General features: G+C 41.1%; 1 protein-coding gene across 1 annotated transcript in view; it reads right to left on the bottom strand.

Moving 5' to 3' along the window:
- ERBB4 (erb-b2 receptor tyrosine kinase 4) overlaps positions 1–24,851 on the bottom strand; it is a 314,498-nt gene that overhangs the window by 127,646 nt on the left and 162,001 nt on the right. The window contains exons 12-14 of the mRNA XM_042035252.1: positions 19,788–19,920; positions 17,662–17,755; positions 16,034–16,188 (exon numbers count right to left, since the gene is read on the bottom strand). Coding sequence (XP_041891186.1) covers positions 16,034–16,188; positions 17,662–17,755; positions 19,788–19,920 — 382 coding nt within the window. The remainder of the gene's footprint in view (positions 1–16,033; positions 16,189–17,661; positions 17,756–19,787; positions 19,921–24,851) is intronic.

Below are 24,851 nucleotides of genomic sequence, written 5' to 3'. Positions count from 1 at the left end.
TGAGAAGAAAAGCTCAGCACAGAAGCTCCAAACTCACCCACTGTCACTGCTCTCTTCTGTATCCACATCCAGCCAAAGGAATCTCTTCCACCCCAGTGGCTGTAAAGGAGCAAGGGAAACCAGCCTTTGTGAGCATCATCCTGCTCTCAGCTCTGCTGACGATGGGGTTGCGTTCGTGTACACAGCAACCTCCCACCATCTCCACCGTCACAGATGTGACTGGATTAGAAAAGCAGCTCGTGGCCATGGTGAGGGTACTGCTCAGAGCAACCCAGACTCTCCAACTGCTCTCTTACTAGGATTATTTTGTAGTACAGTACAGCCTACACCAAGGAAAATGACAATTTAGTAAAACAGCTCCTCCTTCTCCCAAATTTCTGTATGATAGAACATTCCAAGATCTACTGCCTTATCTAGACAGCTTCTAAATGTCAAAGAAACTCATCTTCTAACAGCTGCTGAAATCCCAGAACAGAACAGGCCAAGCATCTGAGGAAACAGTGATCCAATTTAAAAATCTCTTTTTCCCCTTTCAGTCACAACCCCCTTCCTTTCCCCATCCCAGCAAATCCCAAAACCTAAGTACCAGTACTCTGGCAGGTAGTGGACCCTGCTGACACTTTGTGCCTTTTAGGTCTCACAGTGTCTGAAGCTCATTAGGGGCCAAGAAAATAAAAAAACAAGGGGAGAGAAGGCTTCAATACCTTTTTTCCCTGCCTCTGTCATGAGGGAGAAAGGGATTGCTTCTCATTCCACTTTGAAGTGTTTAAGTCATCAGCAGCACAAAAAGGCTGAGGAAACCTTGAGAGAGTATATACAAACATACTGACACAGCTATAGGTTTTGGCTTGCTTTCTTAGTGATGCCCTTCTTCTCATTGGAAGTTTCCTGGAAACTGCTCCCCTATTTTAAAAATCCATTGATTAGAAGTTGACTCAAATGTCCTGAAGTTTGGAATTTGCAGCCCTGATCCACCAGCTGATCCAGGAACTAAAAGTAGAGAGAATTCACCCAGAGCTGAAGTGAGACAGCAGTGAACTTAGCCTGCATCCAGGTTATTCACATGCAGAGGACATCACTGCCACAAGGGAGGGAACATCGTATCTATGGGAGATGGGACAGTTTTAAAGCAAGGATATTATCTCTTCAATCTGTTCTTTGTCTATTATCCTTACTGTGATTGAGACTACGCATATTAACAACTAGTTGTCTATTTTAATGCAGGAATACTTCTTACCTTTTCTTTTTTTCCCTTCATCAGTCCATTAGGGGCAGTGAAAGATGTGATTTACTCCTGAAATTCGCACATTTTTTTTTAAGGCAGGCTATTCACTCAAGCAAAGCCCATGGTTACAGACACCACCGTCATGAACTGAAAATATCCCCATGGCTGATTCAAGCCTGCTGAGAAATTAGAGGAGATGGGTTTGGCCACTGTCGTGCTGCTGAACTGTCCTTCTGGAATTAGACCTCTTCCCTCCAGTGTACCATGTCAATGCAGTTTCTTTGCTTCTGACCAGCCTACAGGATATGCATACTCTGGCCCATGTTCCCAGCATTATTTTCGGATTAATTTGCAGATAAACATACTGTACACCAAAAGCAGGGATTGCAGTGTCTTGTCTCCTCTTCAGCATGACCTACACTGACATCAGGCCTACAGATTCTAACCTTGCAGGATTATTTGGAGCAAAAGAAATTATAACAAAAAACCCTACATCCTCTATCCTTTTGCTTCCTTCTACTTTTCCGCTGTCACCACTTCTTTTCACTCATGTTATGGTGCTTTACTGCTTCTGTGCCTTTGTCCTGGGTTGCAGTGTACTCTATTACCATCCTCATGAGCTGTTGAAACCAGGTGGGGCAGTGTTTCCTTGCCTCCTCCCCCCAGACTATCTTTCTGTTAATGGCCCATCATTGTCCTGCCGCCTGACTCAGAGATAACTCCCTCCGGACCATCTTCTGTTAATGAGCCTAATCAACACTTGGCCTTGTGACTCACTACCCCCTTGTGAGATGCTCCACCCAGAGGGAGGAACCAAGCATCCCATTGTGGATATAATCTGAGATTCCGAACACCACAGACAACCTTTCCACTGGATTTCCAGAGGACAGGAGCTACACAGCCACCACTGGACCTAAGGAAGAGCAGACCTTTCTACAGGATCACCGCTTCAGGAGGACTACAGCCACCATTCTACCAGACTGCTACCACCACCCTGCCTAACAGGGACTCAGGTTATATCCTAACTCTGTCAGTTTAACCCAGTGTTATCTGCTTTTATATATTTTTTTCTCTTTTTATTTCCCTATTAAGTTATTTTGACTTGGTGTCTCCCACTAGTTTGTTTACAAACTAGTACAGCCTTCTAAGACATATCTTTACTACCTAATTTCAGTGACATATCTAAACATCATTGCATTTACAACAAGTAGAGAATTATGAGTTAAAATGGAATAGTGAGTACAATAAGAACATGTAACAAAAATCCAAGTGAGCATTTTAAGAGGTGTCCAGCACTGGTATACTGCTTTGAAATCCTGTGTTTCCAAAGGACACACTATGTCACAGGCAGAGTACTGGGAGTCCAAGACAAATTGTTTGAGGGAAAAGTTCACACTCTTCATTAAAAAGGCTGATTGCATTTCAGAGAGTTTTCCTTTAGGCATTACTAGAAAAACTTTGTATCATTGACAAATCAGGGATTACATCATGACTAGACCATGTTTAACCAAAGCTTGGCCCTTGTCCTTGTAGTTGTTCTCAGATGTCAGCATAAATGCCACAACTCTTTAGTATGAGAGACTACCAGCTCTGCTGAGAAATGTACCACAACAGGCAGATAGAGTTACCTCCTCACAACCCTCTGCCAAAGAAAAGCTCAATCAGAACTAGCCAGCACTTGTTCTTCACATTATCCCATAATCTTTCCTTGCCTGTTTTATCATTTGCTCAATCTCAGATAACTACAGAAATTATTTTCGACATTATCTTCTATTGATGAAACAGCCAATATGTCTGCAAAAGATCTTGTTCACCAGCAAGTGAAGATGGCGTCATTAAAAATTTACATCAGATTGAAAAAAAGGCATGAAGCTTTTTGACAAAAGTACAGATAAGATCTGAATGAGTTTCTCAGCTCTCCTAGCAAAGGACAGTCTGAAAATTCAGAGTTTCACCTGACCTAACTGCTAATGAGCAAGCATATGTGAACAGAACAGAAATCTTGTGTAAAGTCATGTGGAACTCTCACTCTGTGCCTCATCCACAGCTGACAGGAGCCAAAGCCCAGGATTTGCTTGTCTGTGTCCAACTCAGTACTCAGAACCAAAGTTCAAAGGACATTCTAGTTTAGACCATGAGCCAAGAGCTGATCACAGCTGGAAATGATTGCCACAGACACTGAAGTGTCCTGTCACATGGCAGGAGGAGCCACACCACCCTCTGCCTCCAGGCTCAGCACAAACTGGTCTTGCTTGCAAAAAAAATTCCCAGTCTTGATTTTACAAGTCTAATGCTGGAGAAGAGAACATTACCAAAGAAAATCATTCCAGGGATTAATAACCTTCATTAGAAATGCACTGGCATTTTGCTGCTTTGAATGTCCCTCAGATTTCACCCATTTCATACCTCAAAGACACCCAACTCTCATTTTCAGTCTGCTAGACTTAGTGCCATCCTTAACCAAACTTTGTCTCCTTACCTGCGTACTTCTACAGGAGAATCTGGCTCTACACCTTCACTTTCAGCCAAAATAAGCTTTACCTGTTTGAGTTCCTAAACTTCACTCCAAGACACAAGGTATTATTCCCAATGGCTCTTCTCTAAAGCCTCTCTAACACACCTTCCTGGGAAAACAGTCAGCCTTTCCAGAGGCACAGGGTCTACATTCTTGTTCAATTCTATCCACTACCACTGTAACAGGGAAGAAAAGAGGCAAAATACCTCTACTTTACAGAAAGGAGATGCAGAGGAAGCTGAACTAACAAAGAGGGCATGGCATGGGAAATGAGTTTTGTATTAGTCCCCCTTTCCCACTAGAAATTGAATTTAGTTATTTGAAACTACTACCCAAAGGTACAGATAATTTATATGACATTTTCCCACCCCGTTACTTTACAGCATGGAAAAAAATTATAGTAAGATTAAGTAATTTGGTCTGATGGCTTGATTTCCTAATGCTCTCTTCCTGCATGGTTGCTGGTATTTGTGGTAATGCTTCCACCTTTGGTAAATGCTGAGGTACAACTTCCCACACATAGCACCAGAGTCAGGAGTTTGTTAATTCCTTGAAACTTACTGCTTTGTTTAATTCGTTTAACTCATTTACCATTGTGTTTGCTACATACTAGTGAAGTATCAAATTGAACAGTGGTATTTCCATTCCTGCAAAAACAAATGAAAAGGACTGACAGACAACTATACTATCATCATTAACAAGTAATCTGCTAGTTTTGACCCAATGCTGGAAAAGCTGTCGCAACTTAACTGAAGTAGAGCATACGTTTTGGTGTGTAAAACAAACAAAAAAGGTAATGTCAATTACAGATTTAAAATGCAAATTATCGTCTGAATCACATGTTCAACACTCCATCATTCCAGAAAAGTGGTGTTAAACATGCAATAAAAAGCAAAGGGGGGGGGGATGTGCTGCTCTAAACAACCCCAGCCAAGAGCTTCCCATTTCACGCAGGAATTGCAGCTCCTTCACACCTGAATAAGGTCACAAGGAGTAAGCCAGACTGCAGAGAATTAAGTCTGGGCTGGACTCTCAACTCAAATACATTTGACATGTAAATTTTTCTAAGAAAGAGTGACAAAGCCTACATTGCACAGGTAGATTGGAAGTAAGACCACAAGCTTTAGTTCTGATTTATTATATATTAAATATTAATGAATTATTAAGAAACCATTCACTGAGGTTTAAACAACCCTATATCTTCCATATTTCTAAAGCTCTACAAATGTATATTTAATAATAGATAATTAATTTATAACAACATTAAATCTAAATTAAATCCTTATTTCCAGCCATGACAGAAACCCATTGGAGAGTGGTGAGATATACACTGTTGCTTTATAATAAGGTCACTTCTCCACAGCACAATTTTATTTCTGCATTGTATATTATTTGTGTAGCCAAATCAATACAGACACACAACGCAAGGGTGATGAGAAACAAAAGCAGTGACCTCTGCAATGGCTGTGTGTGTTGTTTTCCATTCCAACAAACCATTTATTAATTTGCACTTCCTATTGCTTCTTTTCTTCTGGCAGTGACCTATCACATTTGGCCTTATTACTCATAATTTTTCCCTGCTCATAGTTTCAGTAAAGACAATTTAGTCAGTTTTCCAAACAAAGAATTTTCCTATCAAAAATGAGCACAGCTGCTGAGAAACTTGGTCAATGAGTATCAACAGATCCTGTAAGAGTTTTTTGCTCACATTCCGCTCCTCATATAAAAAACTTCTAGAAACAGCAGATTTCTGACCTTACTCTGTCCTACGTTCTCTCAACAGGATACTTACACTACTGGAGCCACAGAACAGATTTTAAACAGCATTGTGTGAGAATTGCTTCCAGTTCTTTCACTCTCCCAACCTTAACAGTTTATTTCTCTCTATAGTAGCGTACCCTACTAAGTTCTTCCATACTATGAGTCCATACCAGCCAACCCTGCTGAGTAAAGTAGATGAAGCACAAACCCTCACTGATCACAGACAAATCTTTCTGAACATGGTACAGAAAAGAAACTTTAATAAAATGAGAGACTTATTAACTGTAGTCTGACCCCAAACTGAAAGAGGGGAAATTTAGGTCAGATATGAGGAAGAAATTCTTCACTGTGAGGGGGTGAGGCCCTGGCACAGGTTTCCCAGAGAAGCTGTGGCTTCCCTTGGATCCCTGGAAGTGCCCAAGGCCAGGTTGGATGGGGCTTGGAGTAACCTGGGGCAGGGGGGGTTGGAACTGGATGAGCTTTAAGGTCCTTTCCAACCCCAACCATTCTAGGATTCTATCTGTACAACAGGAAAGAAGGAATACCCACGTACACCCTTCCCACAAGAAGACTAGTCTTAAAATGTGGAAGTGGTAAAAAGTGGAGGAGCTCACAAGATCATTGCAGTGACTTTCATTCACGTCACAGGGATATTCCAAATGTACTCCTCCTAAAGCTCCAGGCAGGGAAATGCCATGGGGCAAGAATGAAAGTGACTTCAGCAGAGGTCTGGCTTCAGAACCACTTCAGTAGAGGGAAGTTCTCACACAGAACTGGGAGTTCTCTATCAATCTCTTTCATGAACCTGAAAAGGAGGTTGTGGCCAGGTGGGGTTGGTCTCTTCTCCCAGGACATGAGCAACAGGACAAGAAGACACAGGGGAGGTTTAGGCTGGGCATTAGGAAGTTCTTTACAGAAAGGGTGAATAGGCTACCCAGGGAGGTGGAGGAGTCACCACCCCCAGAAGTGTGCAAGAAAAGACTCAATGTGGTACTCGGTGCCTTGGTCTCGTTGTAAAGGTGGTGTTCCAGCCTAGCTGATTCTGTGATCGTGTGAATTTGTCCTAAACAGATTATATGTAAGCTCTATGCAACACACAGAGGCAGGATCTGAAACTGTCTGTTTTTCTAATCTGGATTCTTAAAAAATAAACCTGTTTCTTCAACTGCTCTGTTCTGATACAGCTTCAGAAAGCTCCATATTAAGAGTCTCTCGAGAGTAGCTTCTTTTACCAACCAAGTAATGTAGCTTAGCTGGTACTCACAGATCTTATTTTCCCTCTTATTTTATACAGAGATCCTCTGCCCCTCCAGAACAACTATAATTATTCCATAAAAATAGAGAGCATATGGAGCGCTTTCCTCCAAGCAACGGAGCTGAGCGCCATAAAAGCCATGAACATAAGCAGTTTATTAGAGGTGGTTTCCCTTCCCCACCAACTACTGAGAGCTGCTGTAAAATTCTATTGAAGTCATACTGTGATGGGGTACAAAACAGCTATGAAAGGATTTGCCTGCATTACACAGGGTTTACTGTTAATTAGCTCTTGTATGCATACACAGTACATAAAACCAGTTTTTTTTCTGAGGAGGAAGTGATGATTTGTTGAGAGGATGTAGTTTTTGGATACAAAGCTAGCAATAGGATTGTAATTTGAGTTAACAGCTACACAACATTCTATTGAAGCACTTGACAATAGTGGGCCTGGCTAATTAGTTTCTGTTAGTTAAAAGGGAAATGTAAATGAAATTTTCTTGGGGCATAAACAGAGACGACAGCTTACTCAGACCAGGAACATCAGTGCTGGTGCTGGTACTTTCCTATCTTATCCACCACATGCTCCTGATCACGTCTTTAGATATACAATCTCACATGCACCAGAAAACAGAAACTTCATTCCTCTTTTGATGATCTCTTCTCTCCTAATATTAAGGTGAATGAAGCCTAGGAAGGATAAACCAATTAAAATTCATACTTTAGGTAAAAACTTTGTCCACAATCTCACTCCAATAACTGCACTAACCAAACTTCTGGTGAACTTGAAAGTAACCAGCCTTTCCTGACTGTCTGGAGTATTTTCTTAATGAACAGCAGAGCATTATTTTTACAGTTTTTGAACCTTCCTTTTAGACAACAGTTATCCCAATCTTGGGAGCAGACATACTAATCTTTTTGCTGATTGTTCTAGAATATGCTGGAATGTGCCATTGTGTGCTATTGTGTGCTACCTGAACCACAAAAAAACATTGACTGCAACTGCCAGAAGGTAGCAAAAGGAGGAGTTGTAATAAGAGGCAGGAAAGGAGGATGGGTAACTCCTTTGGGCATCCTGGGAAATTCCAGCCACCTTCTGCTTTCCATCTTTGCTTTCGTGATTTCTAGGAAAGGCTGGTATGGAAGGTGGAACCAAAACCAAAGCTCCACAGGAATAATCCGTACAGGAAGCTGCATGAGGAGCTGTTCTTTTAGACAGAACTCTATTGAAGGTTAAAAAAACCAAAACCAAACTATGCAGAAAGGAATGCATTGCCAAAAGTAAGGCTGTTTTCCCACAAACTTGAAGGGACTAAGGATAAGCAGAAAAACTGAAGTTTCACCAGTCATTTGGAAAACAAGCCATGTGAGCACATCTGATTCATCTTTATTAAACACGACAGAAAGAATTCCTTTGCTATTCTACCAGGCTCTTACAAAAGCCCTCAAGTCAATGGATCATGGCATAAACAATTTGCAAACTAAAAAACTGGAAAGAAAAGCAACACTGCTATGAAAATGGAAATAGGAGAAGATGAGGAATATCTTGCTGTTTGGGTTAAAGCCCTGCTCTCACTTTCAGCTGCCTGAACAGCAGAAAACCCTGTCCCCTTCAACTCACTGGTAATTCACATCAATGGAAAAAACTCAAGTCAATTGATAAGGGTCAGACCGATTATTAATTAAGATTTACAAATCTCAGGAGGGTGCACAACAGAGGGTCATGCAGAAGTTTCTATCTAATGTCAAACACATCCATTTCGGATTTACAACCCGACTGTAACAAAAAGTGTCACTTTGCCAGTGCAGTTTTGCCCATTTTTAGCCCAAACAGAATAAACCATTTTCACAATAAAAAAATAAAAAAAAGCAGCACAATTTCACAAATCTAATATAAAGGTATGAAATTTCCTTTGCCTTGAAAGTGAAAGAATACATTTAAACACAGTGCAGCCATTTTCCTAAAATAAATTCAGCAAGGTTGAAACAAACAAAAAAATATCCATCCGATCCAAAGGAAACAGGAAACATTTGAGGGTCTTCCCCCTCAGACCAAATGGAGCAGGAGTAAAACAGCTGAACAGAGCAAAACAATTGCTTTCATTTCTGTAGTTTGGTAAGGCCCTTAAACTTAAGGAAATAATAATAATACATTTTCTGTATTTGTGCTTTGAGTAAAGTTGATGAAATTAGGACCTTTAAAACCTGGGCAGCTCAGTTTGGATGAGCCCATCTGAAAATGAGGCCCCACAGAAGTATCTCAAACTGGATATCCCAGATCAGAAAGATTAAAACAAAACATTGAAATATTGAAAAACTCATCTTGTGTTGCTTATTCATTGGTTAATGAATTAAGTCAGAACTTACACTGATTTAATAAACAAATGTACCATTGGATAGCATTTATAGTGCACTGTTTTTCAAGTCCAAATATGTTCTCCCTCATAAGCTAGAAATAGGAATATTCACATTACATACACAATTAGGAAGGAAAGGCAACCTTAAAACCTTTTGAAAAAGACAAGAAAAAACCTCAGATTGAAATCCTGAATCAGGTGGGTTTGATTGAAATTATGCATTTTTCATCTAGTCTTAGCTCAGGAGAGTAATCCCAAAGCCTAGAAGTCATATTAACCAGTTTGAATTCAAAAATTAACAAACTCAATGGCAATGCAGGGCTTTCATGAAAAAGAATGCAGAGTAAAGCCTCCATTAATTTGTTTCAATTGTCATTATTGAAAAATAAAACTGCTGCAAGGTTACAATTTTTCTTTTAAACAGAAAATGAAAAAAATCAAATAACAGTGTTATGTGAATTAAGGAAGAAATTTGGTTTTGCTAAAACATTTACTTTTTCAAGACAAGGTGTATGGAAGAAAGAGGTTCATTTGATTTTAAATTCTGTCTTAAACAAACAAATCAATAAAGAGAAAACAAGTGGATTCCAATTTTACCAGAATTTTCACCATCTAACAAAATTTAATCTGGAAACATGTATGTCTACGGGCAATTTCAGAATTTAGTCCTTATTGATTTAAGGTAAAAATAAAAACAATTTAAAAAGGCATTTTCTAGTCAGCCTAAATGAGCAGAATATTCAACTGGCTTTCAAACAGAAGAGCAAATTTGCATGTAGAGAGGCAGATCTCACTTAAGGACAAGTTGTATTCTCCCCAAAATGAGTGCTTGTGGACAAACTGGATAGTATGACATTCCTGAGGCAGGCAGGGCAAGCCCCTGGGCACGAAGGATGGGGTGGGGATGTTACCTAGCGTGCTGTGGCAAAGTGGACTGCCGTGTCCATGGATAGTAAATGCAGTCATGACTAGCGGGGCCTCTACACCTGCAGGCAATTACAGAACAAACCACGTCATTGCCACTCCCCAGGACATGCACACGCATGCGCCCTTGTCCACACGTGCGGGATGGAGACACACAGGCAGCCAGCACGCAGCCAGTACCTATCCATCAGCCCAATGCAGTCCTCCAGGTGTGGCCCTATGCACCTGCAGCAAATCCAAAGTGGAAACAGGGAGAGAAAGAGAGACATCTGTTATTTACACACCCCAGAAGCAGGAATCCCCTTTCTGTTCTTAATTCTAGCTCTTCTCTCTCTAAGAGAGACCTAAGTCACCAAAAAAATTATAGCTTGTGACAAGACGAACAATAATAGCAACAGCACTCCAAGGCAGGCCATATCTTGGCTCAAACAGCACTTAAGGCAGGTTTCACCTGCGTACGTGGGAGTCCTGACAACAGAGTTGCTTTTCCTGCATGTTTTTATGAGTCATCAAACCAGTCATTATTGTACAAAAGCTGTTCACTTACAAGTTGAGACCTCAAGGAGCACAATCCAGAATTTGCTTTTCTTTCTGTAATTGATGCAATTGTTCATCCTGTGCTAAGCAGCAAGGGCGACTGCAGAAATATTTTGGAAGCTGACTATACTTGTTTAACAGGGAAGCTCAAGGACCAACTTCCAGCAACAAAAACCACAGCCAAACGGGGTCTGATGATTCAGACATTTTCTTCTGCTTTCTTTAGATGCTGCCAAAAGTCTTCCACCTGCACAAACAGCTGATGCTCACCAAAGGCTTTGGAAATGCAAGGAATCACTAAATGCAGCACCACTAAAACACAACCATGGAAAATGGTTTGCAGAACATGGGCATGTGTGGATTTCCCTTGCCCCCATGAAGAGCAGGACTGGTTTCCTGGTCATCTACATTGAAACAGCAGGTCGATTACATGTTTACATAGAAGTCAGGATTCTCAGAGACCTAAAGTTGAGCTTTTAGGGGTTTTAACAACCTGGCCCCCTTCAGTGCTGCATGCCCAGCTAGGCACTCTAGCCATGGGGAGTATCTAGCCCTTGGCATTTAAGGAAACCAAACCATTTATTTCTCTTTAGCAAGATCTCAGAGCCATTTTATTAACAGGCCCTTTGGCTGTACATCTACTATGGGCAGGAGAGGTGATCTGACACATCAGTAGACTGCAACTTACTTCTGTTGAGGCATTTCAAATTTAAGGTGTGATCCCCAACTCTTTTAAAGTTTGCTGCTTTTCAGATTGGCTTTGATGGAAGGATATGCATGTCAAAAAATCTGAGAGTTCAAATAAGCTCCCATGAGATCTTCTTTCTGCTTCACCATCACTTGCCACTCATCAGCTTTTGCTGCATTTAAATTGGTATCACTCTGCCATTATAAAATGAAGTCAGTGAATTCGATTTCCCTATACCTGCTCATCAGGGAGAGCAGACCAAGTTAACCTTACCCTGTGTTTGTTTACTTGAAGTTTTATTTTTACGTAAGACATTTACTCTGACATGCAAACATAAACTGGAAGGATTTCCTCAATGAAATCAGACATGAAAAAGATGCGTTAAATATCCAGATAATGCATAAATGTAAGGGGTTGATTTAAACACAGTTCAAAAACTTAATAGAGAGAACTCTTGGAATTTCAGCTGTCCTGGGCATCAGGACTTCGGAATTCAGGACTGTCTGAATTCTAACCTATCTCAAACACATCCAATGTTTCTTCCTTTCGGGGCATTGTCAGCAATTTGGAGAAAACAAGTTCAGAAAAGAAGGAGGCTGAAAAATTGCTCAGATTGTCCATTTCCTACTGTGCCAAGAAAACCTGATCTCAGACTCTTGCTAAAAATAAAAAGAAGGGCATCTTCAAAGTAGAGGTCCAAGAGCCTGCTACTAGCTTAGAGAACTAGCAGACTGGTATCAAGAGCCTGTTGTCTCAGACACTTCACCTGTACATTTGGAGAACAGGACTGAATCCAAACTTGTACTGTTTGGACCTCACCCAGTGCAAGTTGAAGTATCATTGATTTTTATTTCAAATTGTAATCTTCTTCAGTGGACTTCGCTTCCCCAAAGAGAAAACTCTGTCCAAGTGCAATTCCATTACTCCTAGTTGAGCAATTCCCAGTTTCCTCCCTGACTGGCTGTCCTGATTACATGCAGGGAAGTACAACACTGTGTGAGTCATGGCAATATTTATTAACACGGTATTTTGTACCACCAAGTCATCAGGTATTTTTCCTCGGGAAGGAACTCCCTTCATTTCAGGCTTTTTGACCCATATAAGCCTGACACAATCACGCTGGTAACCCCATTCACACCCAGTGTTCCTTCTGCTTGGAGTCTGGATGGTATTTTCTTTTCCAAGTTGGCTCTGTAAAATGAACTGGTTAATTGATACATGCCAATTTATTAATGATATATTCAGTACCTTACAAAAGTTCAATCAGCTTATCCAGAAAATTACACTTGGAGCTCATCCTAGCTTTACAGATAATCATCCTCTGAAAGGAAATGGGGGGTTTTGAAAATTGCAGTAACAACTGGTTTTTTTCCAGAAACAATCCAGAAATACTGCCTTTTATCAACTTTCTTTAAGATTGAAAGGTGGGGTCTTAACTGAACAGATATGGGGTAGCAAAGCCATTCCTCGCCAGGTGAATTCTCAAAAATCTTGGTCACTGGAAACAAATAAAACTGATTTTACAACGGTGTAAGTGGATTATCTCTGGGCAGGAGAAAACCTTTGTTGTGAAGGTCACCCAACTGTTGTTATGGATGAAGTCAGACAACTCCACCCAAGGGCTACTGAGCTAACAAGGAATGTCTCACTCATGGTGAGAGGAGCAAAGTTGAACTGGATGCTATACAGGGGGTAGGAGGAAGTTTTGCAAAACAAAAGAGTAACAGTTTCTCTTATTCAGAGTTTGTTTGCAATATTGTTTCATCTGGAATTCAAACTGTCTTCCTAAAAATACACCTAAGCCTTAGAGGCAAAACCGTGCTTCTGCCCTCAAATCCCTTCAGGGCCACACGGTGTTGCTGGAGCTCCCCCATCTTCTCTGGTCATGGCTTAGAAGGAAAAGAGCATTTTGGTGAGGAGTAATGCACTCCCTTCAAAAAGCTGTGTTTGTGTGATGAGGGGAGGTGTCCAGTGAGATCTCCCATTTGTGTCCTGCCCAGCAAGGAAGCAGGCTGTCACTAGCTACTGCATAATTAGCATTTCATTTCTGTGGAAGTGTTCAGTTTTGGCTAGTTCTGCAAGAAGAGGTGCCAGATGCTTTCCAGCTCTCTTGAATTAAGTGGGATGGCTGTCCCACGTGCCTCAGATCTGCTCCAAACTGGCTTCAAGTAGCTGATACTTATCACGGGGATGCAAGAGCAAGAAGCACAGTTGTTGCACCACTGTTTGACAGTTCTTCTGGTCAATGCAAGATCATTAACAGGGCTGGATAATTACACACCTATTAAGAGAAACAGTCATTACATTTGAATAACGGAGGAGAATGGTGCTATCAAACCTCACTAAAGCAGTCCTCTGCAAGTGCCAAGATGGAATTTGTGGCAGAACACAGGAAACAGAGGTGGGACAGATCCCTCCTTGGTGACAACTGGTGGAGACGACTGGAAACATCACATCAGGTGAGAACTAAGAACCCATTTTATCAAGCAGCCTGACTCACAGAGAGCTGCACTGCAGGAACGAGATAATACCATCCCGGGAGCATTGCTCTGCAGCAGCTCAACCCTTTTTGATGGGTATCCCAGCTGTACTGAGGGTGCACTGGTTTTATTCCAGCACTTGATCTGGCAGTCAGGAGAATAGATGTGCGGGATGAAGCAGAATCACGTTTTCTCTCTACCTTTTGGCCACGAGCCAAATAGCAAGATGTGTTCCCTCCACAACCTATTTCACTGAAGAATCATGACTGAGGGGAATTTAAATACTTCTTTCTAAAGGAACGGTATGAAACTAGAAAATTCAGCCTTGAAGGAGGAAAGAAGATAGGAACTGGTTTCCCTTCTCTCTGTGGGCATATTCAGCCCCTGCCAATGTTAGCAAGAAGATGGACAACCTGTAAACACCAAACATCTTGGACAGTCATTAACAGCTTCATTAACATAATCACATGCCACAAAGTCTCTAGGAACACTGAAAAAGAATAGTAAGCCATGCTTACCCAGACTTGGGGGGAAGAGAGCATTGTTTTTCTAAGGGATAAAAAAATACCTAAGAATAGACACATCAACTCTTTAATACGAGGATGAAGATTTCCACAGGGAATAGTATTAGTGTCATGGAAAAGGGATAGCTCCTCATCTGGGAGATAATCACACCTTTGTGTATGTAACTTGGGGAGAGACCTTTGACCCTTTTACTTGTCCTTTCTCTGGGGATGGGCACATCCTTTCACCTAATCAGAAGGAGAAGATAGAAAGGAGGGTAGACGGGAAGTCCAAGGATTAACGGACAACATCACTCTGCATAAGGCAACCCTGCCACCAGGGGTTGCCACTGAGTACTGCCAAGGTCAGCTAGAATTGCCTTTCCTATTTGTGTATGAACTAGAATGTCACATTTTCAGCACAAGACATAAAAACTTCCCTTCCTGATCCAGGCAGATAAAAGTAAACAACCACACGTAAAATACAAATGCCTACGGAGAAGTGGAAAGGCAAGGAAAACCTTCTGCTCCCTTCCTGGTCTAGAAGAAACACAGTTGTGCCACAAACACTAGAAATAGTTGGGTCAGTTAGAACTCCTCAGGAAAGAGGAGGGAATAGGAAGAAGTGTTGCTTCCTGGAGGCCAGGAGAGCTCCAAGCCACTTCCTATGCTGGGTAGACAGCAAATCCATCACACATCCATGATCTTGTCAGATTAAGATCAGCATTGGCACCTTCTGCATCTATGAAAGCCAGGACCAGAGCTCCTGGAGTGAGCTCGTCTTTTAATGTCATTTCTACTTACACTCTTCTTCCACAGGAGCAGCATTTTTCTTATTGCATAACTGATTTAAAGGGTCTGGGGGGGGGAGACAAATCTGTAACAGATCCTGGCTGTGTCTCTGTGATCTCCCTCTCATTTCCCTAATGGCTCTATTGTAATTAGATTTGTAAAACCAGCAAAAGGTCTCATTTTGAATGGCAACAGCTGTTGACATCAAGATTACACTGAATAATTTACTGGTTTAATTTTAGCTGCTAAACAATAAGATCCTCTTGTCGAAGATTATTTCACTGGCTGATGTTTTCTCTTTTTCCTTTGTCTGCTTCGTCCTTCCTTTGTGTGCTGCACACTACTAATTGCCCCATGGGAAAGGCAGTAATAACTTACATGGCCTGTGCAAAACTGTAGGTGTGCGTGTGACTATTGTTGTGTTGCACAGGTTCTTAATTCCGGCTCAGCTGCATGGGCTGTATTATTCCAAGTGTAACAAATTATTCTGGGCACTTTGACAGGACTTCAGAAATTGATGCTCAGTCTCAGGCTTCTGTACAAAGTCTGGTTTTAAACTCTGTGCACCAGTCCCTGCAGGAAAAGGAGAGCAGTAACACTTTTGTCTCACAGTACTGCTGCAGGCTTAGTTCACCAATACCAAGTAGCAGAGATTCTGTCAAGGAGCAAATACTAAAATAAAGTCATTTTACAGGCCTAAAATTAAGTGAAAGGGCAGCATTTGCTACAAACCAGTGTAGAAGGGAAGCCGAGAGCATTGCTGTGGAAAGTTCTTCTCTATGGTCTTCAAAAGGGTCTTTTTGTGATGAGCTGCTGGGCAGTCATAACTAAAACCTGAACATCATGAGAGACTTGAAAATCGAAAGTTAAATTCCTACTGCACACTCTCTTTTCAGGAGTGGGACAAGCACTTTACTAAGCCAAACAACCTGTAAACCACCCTGTGCTATGAGCAGTACATGGATAGGATGGCTCCCTGCACAGAGCTTGCACTCACCCTTGGGTGCAATTTGGATGACACGGATGGCACTCCCGATCCTCATCGGCGTACTTGAAAATGAAGCTGTTGGCCCCCTGCAAGCCATCAGGGCATTTTTCCACACAGTTTGGACCATCCTTAAAATGGAAACACTTTGTGCAGTGGTCAGGTCCCTGGAGAGCAGGAAAGAAAGAAATGCAGTGCATTCAAGTTACTCAGCCCTTTCCTGCTGCACTAGAATTGCACTGGCACACACTCAGCAACAACTGCAGCAGCTTCTCTTCCCAAGGAACAGTGAATTACCTTCATGGTTCCAGCCTCTGTTAGGGAGGAGCAGATGTATAAATCCTGGCGCTTTAGGCCACTAACTTCTTCTGTAGAGTGCAAGACTAAATACCAGCTTCTAGATGGGCTTCTTAAAATTATGTGTGTGCTTAATACAGTGAAGTCCACAGTGAAATACTTATCACTGAGAATCTTCTTGCTACATTATTCAGTACTGAACCATCTTTGCCAAGCCACTGCACTGGCCCTTCAGTGGGATCTCCTACCTCTGCAGTCCAGAACTATTTTCCACAAGCATTCTGCACGTGGCATTCAGTCACAGCAATACTGAAGGACTACAAGGTCTCCTTCTTCTTCATACATATGGAGACTAAATTGTTAAGAACAACAAACCAAGACTCCTAGACAATGTAAAAGTAAAATTTTAAAGCTGTGATGATAAGCCAGTGTATAACTAAATCTGGTGTTGAGGTTGAGCATTGGTCCAGGATTTTATGTCCATAAGCCCTGCTACAAATCCAAATTTCCCTGATGGGCTGAACACTTGAAGCACTAGTGTCTTGCCTTATGGCTGTATTGCAGAAAAACACAGTATTGTAAGAAAAATTATGATGCCTTTCTTTTTTCCATTCAGTAAGTCACAGAAATAAGGAAATAAATTACGGGTTATATTTTCTCAATTGTGAAGAACCTAAAATACAGCTCCTTATTTCCAGCATACTTGTGACTTTTAATCTTGGCAATACACAGAAAACTAGAAGAAAGCCACAACTTCTATCTCCCAAAGGAGCAAAAATCTTTGAAAGTAAAGTTACTGGCCATTGTAAAGGTGAGAAAGAGTTAGCCGTCATTTAGGATGCATAAAAAACACTACCTTTCAAAAGAACTTAAAGGCTATCTAAGTACAAAAAACCTCCCAGCATATTGTTCAAACTGAGAGACTCAGACAAATTCTCCCACTTTTTGGGGGCGGGGGGGAAACCAGAACAGAACTGAGTACAAAGAATGAAAATAGGGATTAAAAAGGGCACTCAAATCACAGCTGCATGCTTTCTGTCTGTAAAAATTGTGTGCATCTGTACCACTAAAGTATTAAGACAACTCAGGAAAGAAAACTTTAAAAATCACTTTCTCAAGGAAGCAGATCCAAGGAAGTTGATTCCCAGAGCAGATGAGCAGAATTCCTTCCCTAGATACAGAATATGCACATTTTCTGTTTCTCTTAAAACTAATTTGCAGTAGCTGCTTTAAAGCCTGTAAGCAGGAAAACCCTGTCCTTCAGCACATTTTTGCAAGTTACCCTGGACAGTAGCAAACAAAACAAACCAAAACCCAATGAACATAACAGAATTTGTTCTTACCGGCCCGTAGCATGTGATCATGTTTTCCTCCATCTTTTCACACTGGGGATCACACTCCACACAGACAGAACCATTTGCAAATTCTCGGAATTCCCTGAGAAAATATTTTGCAGGCAGGTTAGGAGAAAGCAGACTCCAGCCCAAACCTGAGCCCACCTGGCTGGGTCTTCACCTGATGGAATTGATCTCAGGGGCACTGAGGCCAGCAGCCTGCCACAGCAGCTGAGGACAGGCCACCACCTCATCCACAGCCAGGTGAAGCAGAAACCCCTTCTTCACCAGTATAAAATTATAGTGGGGGCTTTCCTCTCATTAAGAAATACAGACTTCATTAACAGCACAAAATTGCTGACTTCTTGATTTTCATCTACAGGATTGTCACTCGTGGCTCAGATTCAGGAAGCCACTTGTCACATGTGAGCACTGATGACAGAGCTGCCCTTGTTGCAGGTAGGTCTCTATGAACATATGTTTTAAAGCCCGTTCTCCAAAAGGCTCATAATGTTTTCAGCAATAATTCTAGACTGAGGTCTGAATCTATAAAATGTCAAAACAAATCCTTTTACTCATTTATTTCATGTATCCACAAGAACCTACTACTCAAGTGACTTTTTTTTATTAACCACTTTTAAGGGGGAAAAAAAGGTAATGATGGCAGGTTGAACTTCTTCCTTCAAACATTTCAGCTGTCAGTTGCCCCTCACCACAAACCTCCAACATTCTCCCAACACAATTCATCCCACCCTCTACTAGGCCAAGATGAATTCACATCTGAGCACATCTCCCCCACTAAAGACAGACAGAATCTTTGAAGTAGACTCAGAGGGGACCAACACAAGCTTTGCAGGTGGATCCCATCTTGCTGCATTAACCAATTACAATATTTGCATTAACCAGTTACAGATGTGCTGCACACTCATGTTAGTGGGCTCCAGTAGCATCCAGGTAAAGGGTGGTTGGTCACTGCTCACCCTCCACTCCTCTACAGCTGTTAGAATCTGCTGAGGACATCAGGACTGAGCTGCGGAAAACCTCACTCGAGTGCTGCAAGGGAGCTCACCTTCTCTGGCTCTGGATTTTTCCTACTGAGGGCTAAAACAGATGTCAAATACAGCTTGACCCCATCCTGAAGAACTGTTGCTGCCCTACAATGTGAATGTGCAGAGCTCTCCAACAAACAAAAGACCTCTCCCCAAGCCCAGTTACAAGTATTTTCACATGTTTAGGACAGAACTGAGCCTGTGGAAGGTGTAAATACCATTCACTGATGGATACAGAACAGAACATATTGATTGAGTCTCATCATGCTCTTAGCTCCATGGCAGCAAAAGACACCAAGTGGGGACTAACTTATTCCAGTGCAGTGACAACACAACTGGGGTCTGCAACTCTTCTTCTTATTGGGGGGTGAAGGGAGAGGAGAGAACAGGAGCTTTTATGCACATAAAACTGCTCTGACAAGGTACTTTTTGCATGCCTTCTCCAGATGGAAGAGTTGAGAGTATTTTTATGCACATGTGGGAGTTCATTTGGCTTAGTTCAGTTTTATCTTTCTGTCGTAAGGCAGATTCAACCACCTTGTGCTGTGCAGGTATTCCCCCAGCATAAGCAGCAGAAGGAAAAGGGGGAAGAACTCCTGTTGGGTTTTTAAATTTATATTTGTGTGTACAATTACACAGTGCATTATGAAAAAGAGAGTGAGTTCTTCTACTTTGGGGCCTTATTCAGAGGATTTCTTTATCAGATGCCTGAATCCAGCTCATCTGAAAGAACTTAACTGTATTGTTCTGAGCAGGGGTATCAAGTAGGGATAAATGGTGAGGGGTTTTTTTGTAACTTTTCACCTAAATCAAATTGTTCATGTTACCAGCAATGTAAAAGGTGCAAGGTGATGATGCTGCATGAAAACTTTAGTCAGCAAAATACTAGGGAAAGATTTCTACACAAGTTCAGACTCAGAAATCCTTAAATCTTGGCCCATGAAATGTTTCACCCAAAATCAGTAATATTGGCAATGGAGCCAGATACTGATTAATGCACACCCAAAATGACTTGCTCACTGAAGTCCTCCACAATGTTAATTAGCAACTTCAGGGAAAAGCACAGGGAAAAGCACAATGTCTTACCCCTCGTAGAGGTTGCAGGAGTCTATGCAGGTCCTCCCTCTGATGAAGCGCTTGCAGGACAGGCACTGGTCTGGCCCTGGCCCCCAGCAGCCATCAGTGGAGCACAGCTCATTGCACACCATCCCATCAGCAGCTGCAGAGAGAGGGGATGCTGTCAGTAATGCACCTAGCCCTCCCAAATCCAAGGGAAAACACCCCGTCAGCATCCCGATACACTTGGAAACGTAACCGGAATGTCCCCATCTTCCAGAAACAGGACAGAAAAAAGCATAAAATCATCATCATACCACAACACAAATAGAGCCCTCAGCTGGAATATTGTACACACTCCTGGTCTGCTCCTTTCAAAAAAAACCAGTGGGAAAAAGATTTAAGAGAGTGCTGCAAGGATAATCAAAAGCAGAGAGGAGCTTCTAAACCAGGAATAAACAGAGCAGCAGCCTCAAAGACAGGGGAGAAAGGACATGATTAAAGCTTCAAAAATGTGAATGGCAAGGAGGAGGTGAGTAAGCATGAAACAATTGTTCACTGCTTCTTCCAAGTCCCTCATGGGCATTCAAAGAGACAGGAATCCAGTAGGGTTCAAATCTGAGATTTTTCTTCATAGAAAGTAAAGATCGACCTGTACAATTCCCTGACACAGGATATGGTAAACGCCAAAAATTTTAAGGATTCAAAAAAATCAATTGTCCAAATCCACAAAAGTTCTCTTAAACTAAAATATAAAGTGCTACCTATGAATTGAGGACTCCCTGAAATAAAACTTATGGACAGCAGGGAAAAAGTTGAAAGAAAGACACCATTAATTGTGATTTTAAAATTATTTATTGCAAAAGCACCTGAAGAACCAAAGAACCTTTATATTAAAACCCTCAAGCCCACACCAAAATACACAATGAACTAAGAGTTAGAGGGAAAGTTTGTTTCAAAGAGTGTAAGTCTGTATTTTTATTTTATGTAAATCATTCTCTATGTAAATATCTAGATGATGTGACAGATGGAGAAAATGAGCGAAGAGCAAAAGGAAACACATTATCTCTCCAGCATCTGAAGAAAATCTGGGTGCACTTTCAGCCTAACCCTGGCATGTGAAAGGACAGAATTAATTTGAATTTATTTTTGCACAATGCAGTGTTTTACACAAATGGATTACACACTGGGCTGAGTAAATTAAACCCAGCAAGGACCTGAAATGTCAGACATGGCAACAATACAGACACTTGTTTGCTTTTTAAACCATTGGAAACAACTTAGGAGGAATAATAAATGGAGTTGTGCTGGTTGAATTCTACCACCCCCTCCAACACTATCTTATTCAATACACCACAAAAAACCTCAGGCATGAGAAGCGTGCACATGTTTTATCAAGGCTGGGATTTAGTTTCTTTTCTTTTTATATCACATAGACTTTTTTAATGCCAACATCCAAAAGGTATTTAGAAGTATCTTTTTGGTTTTTCTTTTGCCTCAAAGCTCAAATCAGGTACAGCCAAATAAAAAATTATTACGTTACATTCCAGGTGCTCAATATGCTTTAAAGTGTATTAATTATCACAGATTTCAGCACAGCAAGAGGGACTCAGGAGGCCATTTCAGACAGATGCCTTGTCCTCCTTCCCTGAGTTCTGCTGCTGCAGTCAAATGAGCCACACCAGCACAGCCAGGATGAGCAGAGACACAAAATTCAGCTTCTCATTACTGTCCTAACCTGACTTTCTTTTAAGCATAGTGACTTTTTTATAACTATCAGATGTCAGTAGTTCCACTATACTTCCACTGCCTGCACTTACAAATAAAAACAAAAGCAAAACCCACAAACCCAGAAACTACCCTAGTTACAAATACAAAGACCTTTTATAGTTTCATATGGTTTTTGTTTTGTAATCAATGAATCATTTTAAATCTTTGTCACACAACAAAGAAAATCTTTACCTGGTTTGGAGATGGCTTTGTTTCTCATTTTTAATTTTAAGGATATTGCTAACTCTTCTGACTTTGTTTTCCACACTCAAAACAGAAAGGCAGTTTCCTGTTTGCTTTCTCACCTTCTTTTTTAACTTGAAATTGTGGTTTACTACTAGTGATTTCCTTTCTTTTCATTTTTCTCACCCATCAAACTACTCTGGGATCAGAATTTATGTGCACACATAGAGGGTTTCACTAAAATATCCCTCCAAATAACAAGGGATATTATTACAAGATAGCTCAGAAAATACAGTCAGTGACTGTATACAAATAAAAAGAGAGCTTTTCAATAAAGAAAATCATGATTACCCTATTGAAATGTAGCCAACACAGTGCCTGTAGCCTTATGAAAAAAGCAACAGAAACAAAAAAATTAGGATTTCCTCCTGAAGTGTTTTCATGAATGAATCTTGGCAAGGAGGGAGTGGTTGTTTTGACAGCTTATATAAACTCATTTCTCTCGCCTTTCTCTTCTTTAATTGTGGGGATGGCTAAAGAAATGTTTCAATTTTTGACACATTATTTGGCATTTCCATGGGCTGAGCATGTTCTGCAGCTCCAGCACATCACATGGCCTTATGTGGAAGGAAATAAGAATAATGCTCTTGACAGGAACTGGGTTCTGTCAGGAGTTTTAGAAGAAGGGCTCATTCTTTATGAATGGGGTCACACAGGTTACAAGCAGAAGGTTCATGGTTTTTTCCCAGCCTAAATAGAACACAAGAAAATTAGCTACTAAAAAAAGAAGAATTATTGTTATTTGGCTATACACTTCTGGGCCTGATCCAAAGCTCCATACACTGAATAGAAAAACTCCTGCAAACTTCAATTAGCTTTACATCACACCCAATAATGAACATAATCATTTATTCGTTATTAATTGGTGGCTAGATTGATATCATTCATAATAATCACGTCTGTAACAACCTTTGCCTAGAAGGGTTTCACCTTACACTGCAGGTGTCACTAAAGCTGAGAGAATTGTTTAAGTCACTTTGGATAAAAGAACTTTTTTTTCTGCATTTATTTTGTGTGCACTCATATTTCACATGAGTCACCTCTGACTGTTCCATAAAAAGAAAACCATGTTGGAAAGAAAAAGACAGACTTTTCACTTCAGCATGGAGCAAGGGTAAAATCTACCTACCCTTGCCTTGGTGATTTCTTCCATTCCCTGTGCATACGAGCTTGGATACTGACATTTCTATCTCTGAAAGTGTGTAGGGGAAGGGAGAAGCCACACTCCTTCCATGTACACCCCCTTTCTGGCCCTGCATGGCACCATCTTAGGAAAACAACACAAAGACCTAGAGCATCCTGGGGGTTTATGGATTTCTTTTTTTTTTTAATTAAAAGCACACATATATTTTGCTCCTGTATTTTCAGCATTCTACAAAAAGCCGTAGGCTTTTAACCTATTTTAAAAAACCATCATGGAGGCAGTGAAAAATTTGGGGACTATTTTAATATTGTTAAGAAGTGGTGTAAACAGCAAGATGAAATAATTGAGGGTATGAGGAGTTTAAAGTACATTTTGCACGCTGGAATATTTTGAGGCATTTTCCACTGGCTGACATCTGTTGTCTTTGTCTTCTCCACTGAAAAAAAAAAAAAACCCAGAGTTTTTGCCAAACTCTGTTATGCCAGTGTTATCTCAAAGATGAAGCACTAACACAGACCAAACTTTTCCACATGAACTTTACTCCCCCTGCAACTTTTCAGTATTTCCTCACTGATGTAGAGTCAGCTGAACACAGCATTAGATGGCATGGAAAAGATATCATCACCTTGTGATAGATGATAAAAGTCACTTAAATACAATGGTGACTAGAAGATCTCAGAAGCTCTTACATGAGTTTTCAGAAAAGCTACACATTGACAGAAAAGGTTTGCTGTATTTGCTTTAAGCCATTAACAACCACTGGGTAGAAAGGAAAAAAATCCCATGCTAATAGTGGCTCAAAATATACAAAGAAGTAATAATAAATACCTGAGAGTAGCTGTAATAATTAACATTGTTTAGACTGGTTTCTTGACTGAAAACCATGTGAAAAAAACTCTTTGGTGGATATTTTTATTAACAAGTCACAGCCTGCTGGTTACCATGCAAGCAAACAGACAGTATTTCTGCCACAGAGCATGGATTCTGATCCTCCAAATATTTACTTACACATCTCCTTCCCCATTTTGATGAGGCTCATTTGGCATTCAAGAGGTGTGGGCATGTGCCCAAACATCTGCAGGATCAGTGTCCAGAACAAGCGAAATAGGGGAAAGGCAGAAATGGAAACCCCAGATGCTTGCCCTCAGATCCCACACCGTCAGGGAAAACTCTCCTAAACCCCGGTCTCTTGGCCTATCCTGGAAATGACAGATGATCCAAAGGGTGCTGGAGAACTGCATCTGGCTCCATGGGCCAGTGCTGCCTTACTCCAAGTGATCCTGCAGAGTTTAATGAGACATCCAACCTTCAGCAGAACCCATTTAACCCCAGAGAGGTGCCGGCTGACAGGCAGAGCTGAAGCAGCAGCAAAGCTCTTCTCAGCTAATGCTGACTCTCAAAAGGCCACAAAAAATTAATCAATTCACTCACTCAGATGTGCAAAGAGAGGAAACCACTGTTCCTCTTGGAACTGCACTGCCTTCCACTCAGAGAGAAGAAGCCACTGTTCCTATTAGGATTGCACTGCCTCCCAATTGAAGCTACTTGGCCCCTGGCCCATGTTCATTATACACAGTGCATTTAATGAACACGGGTTAGAATCCATTTTTAAAACCAGCCCCTTGGTACTGGAGCTTACATTGTGACTTCTTAAAAGGAAACAAATGAGATTTGTTTTCCTCTTTAAGATTCCTGTGGTGTTAAATCTCCTAAAATGTCTTTAGGAGTATTTTTCTTCCTGGAAAATGATGAGTATCTATTATAATAAATCCTCACCAAGCTAGAGGTGAAATAAAGTTTACATTGTCCCTTTGTGTGCAAATGTAGTGACAAGACATTCCATGTGAGAGGATGATATGACAGCACATCCCAGTTTCCATTTGCTCTGGAAGCCCATGTTTCAGTAGCTGTGGCAGCTTCAAAGGGACTCAAACTGA

Source organism: Corvus kubaryi, unplaced genomic scaffold, assembly GCF_017639235.1.
Source record: "Corvus kubaryi isolate FWS band 111438036 unplaced genomic scaffold, C.kubaryi_AGA036_p1.0 37383, whole genome shotgun sequence".
In the NCBI taxonomy this organism is placed as follows: domain Eukaryota; kingdom Metazoa; phylum Chordata; class Aves; order Passeriformes; family Corvidae; genus Corvus; species Corvus kubaryi.
Note: the sequence above shows the minus strand (reverse complement) of the source record. Positions and strands in the feature narration are given on the sequence as shown.